Source organism: Coffea arabica, chromosome 10c, assembly GCF_036785885.1.
Source record: "Coffea arabica cultivar ET-39 chromosome 10c, Coffea Arabica ET-39 HiFi, whole genome shotgun sequence".
Classification (NCBI taxonomy): Eukaryota; Viridiplantae; Streptophyta; class Magnoliopsida; order Gentianales; family Rubiaceae; genus Coffea; species Coffea arabica.
Window position 1 is genome coordinate 50,564,605 of NC_092329.1, and position 4,293 is coordinate 50,568,897.

The following is a 4,293-nucleotide window of genomic DNA, read 5'->3' on the forward strand; positions in this document are numbered from 1 at the left end:
AGTGCGGAAGTTCTCTCTCGCCTACTAAACTCTTTGAGTACCTTTCGGGGCTTTACGCCTTTTAGAGTTCCGCGGGGTTGCCTGCCTGTCACTCATCTAGCCTACGCAGATGATATTATTGTCTTCTCTAGTGGTTTGCGGCGATCTGTGCAATTGGTGATGAAGGCTCTGGATGAATATGTTTTAGTGTCAGGTCAAAAGGTGAATCAGTAAAAGAGTTGTGTCTTGGCTCATGCTAAGTTTCCATGGAGTAGGAAGCGGAGTATTGCGGAGATGACTGGTTTTCAATCGAGGGAGTTTCCGGTCAAATATTTGGGATGTCCTTTATATGCAGGGCGGCGGAGGAGATGTTACTTTGCAGGAGTTTGTGAATCGATCATGAGTAAAGTGTTGTCATGGAAAGGGAGGCTGCTCTCGCATGGCGGTAAATTAACTCTTCTCAAAAGCGTCATTTCCTCTATGCCTATTCACATTTTCGCTGCATCAACCCCTCCTAAGTCGATTTTCAGCATGATGGAAAGAATTTTTGCTGATTTTCTATGGAGCTCCTCTGAGGCTGGGCCACGGTTCCACTGGATTAAGTGGGACCAGTTATGCAACTCATACGACAGGGGGGGTGCTGGTTTGAGATCCTTAAGGCACGTTTTTTATGCCTTTTCCATGAGACTATGGTGGCACTTCCGGTTGCGGCAATCGTTGTGGGCTGAGTTCATGAACCAAAAATATTGTCCCAGTCTTCATCCTTGCTTTGCTGATATTTCCCCCGGGGTTTCGTGGACTTGGAAGAGGATGGTGGCTATCCAGGGTGTAGCAGAGCAACACATCCACTGGGTTTTGGCTAGGGGAGGGGTTAGTTTCTGGCATGATAACTGGTTGGGGACAGGACCGTTGTGTCATCATGTGGATACTTTTCAGGAATGTAATGTCTCCGACTTTGTGGAACAGGGTGGCTGGAATGAACGACGGTTGAGTGAGGTGGTGCCTGGCAGTTGGGTGGGAAAGATTATGGAAGTGGTGCCTCCTTCGCTGGACCGAGAGGATTCCATGGTTTGGGCTCTCAGTATCTCCGGTGAATTTTCATTAGCATCAGCCTACTTGATCTCTCGAGAGGGTGGAAACAGCTCTTGGCTCTATTCACGGCTCTGGCTTCCCGGGCTACCGCTGAAGGTTTCATTTTTCATGCTGAGATTGGTAGGGTTCCGTTTGCCGGTGATGGACAGGTTGCATAAACTTGGTATCCACAGCCCTTCTCGGTGTTTTTGTTACTTATATCCATGCCAGGAGTCCATTGATCACATTTTCTGCACTGGGGTGGCGGCAAAGCAGATTTGGGGATATTTTGAAGGGGTTATTGGAGGATTTCGGGATTCCTATACGCTACGACACAAGTTGGTTAGCTGGTGGTTGAGGCCTAATCGAAACCGATATATGCTATATCTATTTCGTTTATTGCCGGCCTTAATCTGTTGGAATTTGTGGAAGATGCGAAACTCGTTTGTATTTGATGGCTATTTGCGGCCCGTGGCTCAGGTTTGCGTGGCAATCTTTGGGGATGTCAGGGACATTTTTTTAAATAGGTTTCAGGGACACAGGCCCTTTGGTCAGGATTGGCCAGGTTTCTATGGTATGGTGGGTGGTATGCACAGGGTTTCCAGGGCCTTGGTGGTTCGATGGAGTTGCCCCGATTCCCTAATGGTAAAGCTGAATTCGGATGGTTGTTCTCGGGGTAATCCGGGAGTAAGTGGAGGTGGGGGGTGCTTCGGTGCTCGGAAGGAAGGTTTCTGTTGGGGTTCTCGTGCTTCTTTGGGGAGATGACGAGTTTGCAGGCTGAATTGAAGGCGTTGACTTTTGGTGTTAGATTGGCTATTGCAAGTGGATACTTCGATTTACACTTGGAATCTGACTCTTTCATTCTAGTTCAGGTCATTCAAGGGAAGGCTCGGTGCCCATGGCGGTCGCAAGGGGACCTACAAGACTTGCTACAGGTCAGCAGGTTTGTTAGAAGGATGTCACACTGCTTTCGGGAAGCGAATAGGCCGGCTGATCGTCTTGCCAGTGTGGGTGCGGATTCAGGTCAAACGATAACATATCATTCTTTGCGGGATTTGCCTTCTTTGGTGAGAGGTGACGTCTCCCTTGATCAGTTGGGTGTTCCAAGCTTGCGTCGGGTTAGGGCGTAGGTTAAGGTTTTGCTAGTAATGGTTTTAAACTCCATGTATGCTCTCCTTCAATTGATCAAATAAATAAGGGAAAATATATATAAAAAAAATATAGGGTTAATTCCAAAAAAAAAAAAAAGTACAACAAAACCATATTTGTTCCGATCCCATTTAATTTAATCAACTCTGACACAAAGAAATTTGATTTTACATCATCGAACAATCACATGCATCTACCTAGTTCTTCACAGATTAGAAGAAGTTGAGGAAGAAAAAGCCAACCACAACATGTTCATAATGAAGGGTTTACATTACGTTTTTTTTTTTTTTGGAGCACAAAAGAAAAAATGCTATTATACCACTACTTACACACTCAAACCTCCATGTCCCATTCAACAGCAAACTAGCTCCAATTTTTCTTTATCCTGTGCCCTTTATGCGTCTAATTTTTCGAATTGAAGGCATCCCTAATCTATCAAGGCGAATTGCCCCACGAGCCATACTTGGGAACGTATTAAAGGACTCGTATAGCTTGAGTTGATGCTCTGGATGAGATACGCCCACATTGGACAATGCATCAGCAACTGTGTTAGCTTCCCTGTAACAATGTGAAAAACGATCAGGATCTTTGACGAACTGCCAAATCTGCTTAATCTGTCGTCGAATCTTCCAGGGGCACTTAATACGATGTTGAAGAATTCCAACTAAAATCAAAGAATCCGATTGAACATAGAGATTCCCAAAATCCCTATATACACATATATGAAGACCAATAAGGGTGGCCCGAACCTCTGCACAGAGACATGTAGTTTCCCCAAGATATGCTGAAAAGCCAATCAAAGGTATGCCATTTGAGTCCCGAAGAACTCCACCGCGCTCCACCCACTCCTGCATTACCTTTAGAACAGCCATCCGTATTAAGTAGGAATCGACCGGATTCATTTGTCTCCCAACGAACAAGTTTGTATGTAACCCCAATATTAGAAGAATACGGCCAATCATACAAATGATAAAATAACTGTACTCTGAACACTTGTTTGAAATGAATTCCCACCATGGTCTAGATATCCGAGAAAATGGCAAGACAAATGGCAGGCGACCTCATCTGGACTTCCTCAAACAATGCTTTATTTCTTGCTTTCCAAATCTGCCAACAGACTACACTGGAAAAAATGCATCCAATAAATCGTCTTATCTCAGAATCATGTGAGCTCAACCACCAACCCACTATGCAGGGCCGCAAAGATGACCCTGGGAAGGTCAAACCACATGAAGCTCCAAAATAATTCCAAACTGTTGATGCTATATGGTCATTGCAAGATAAATGCTCAATTGACTCCTCAGATGCCGAATAGCAGCAAAAACACTTTGAGAGTAAATGAAAATCAAGTTTACATAACCTATCCGGTACCAACAGCCTCCCCAGCAACAATCGTAACATGAAGAATGAAACTTTCAAACGAAGCTAAGGATGCCAAATTCTATCAAAAACATAGACGTGTTACAGACTTGCCTAATATCTCGAAATGGCGAAGCTAAAGAGAAGTTTTCAGATGTCGTGGGCATCCAAATGACTTTAGCTTCACCCTCTTCTTTCGGGACCGGGTGCTTTAAAATAGAGGGCACCATTTCCCTTGGCAGTGTCTGATATAACAGATTCACATCCTAGTGTCCATTGATGATGAAATTGCCAAACGACAAATTAGGGACAACCATCGCTCGGAGGAACAAAACACCACCCACAACCAGTTGTCGTGCCAAAAATGACAAGCTCCGTCTTTGGCAACCCATAGCATAGAAAGCTCCACTTATCTACTCACATTGACCATCCTCTGCCAGAGTGCCGAGTCCGTTGCCCTAATTTCTACCTGACAAGGATGTAAATGCCTACAATACTTTGCTTTCAAGAATGCAGTCCACAACAACAAACCCTTTCTGAAGTTCCACCAAAGCTTGAATGAGAAGGCTGTATAAACGTCCTGTAGCCTCCAAAAATCGACTCCTCTCTCATCTACCGGATAACACATATGAGACCACTGTATCCAGTGAAATTTCGACTCCTCGGGTGCTGACCCCTAAAGGAAGGTCGAGAAAATCTTTTCTATAGTTCCAAATACCTTGCCCAGGATAACCG

General features: G+C 44.7%; 1 protein-coding gene across 1 annotated transcript; it reads left to right on the plus strand.

Annotated features, from left to right (window-relative positions):
* Positions 1 to 1,811: 1,811 nt before the first annotated feature.
* Positions 1,812 to 2,180, plus strand: LOC140015993 (uncharacterized). Its single transcript, XM_072068833.1, has one exon. The coding sequence runs from the start codon at positions 1,812 to 1,814 to the stop codon at positions 2,178 to 2,180; it is 369 nt and encodes a 122-aa protein (XP_071924934.1).
* Positions 2,181 to 4,293: the final 2,113 nt, after the last annotated feature.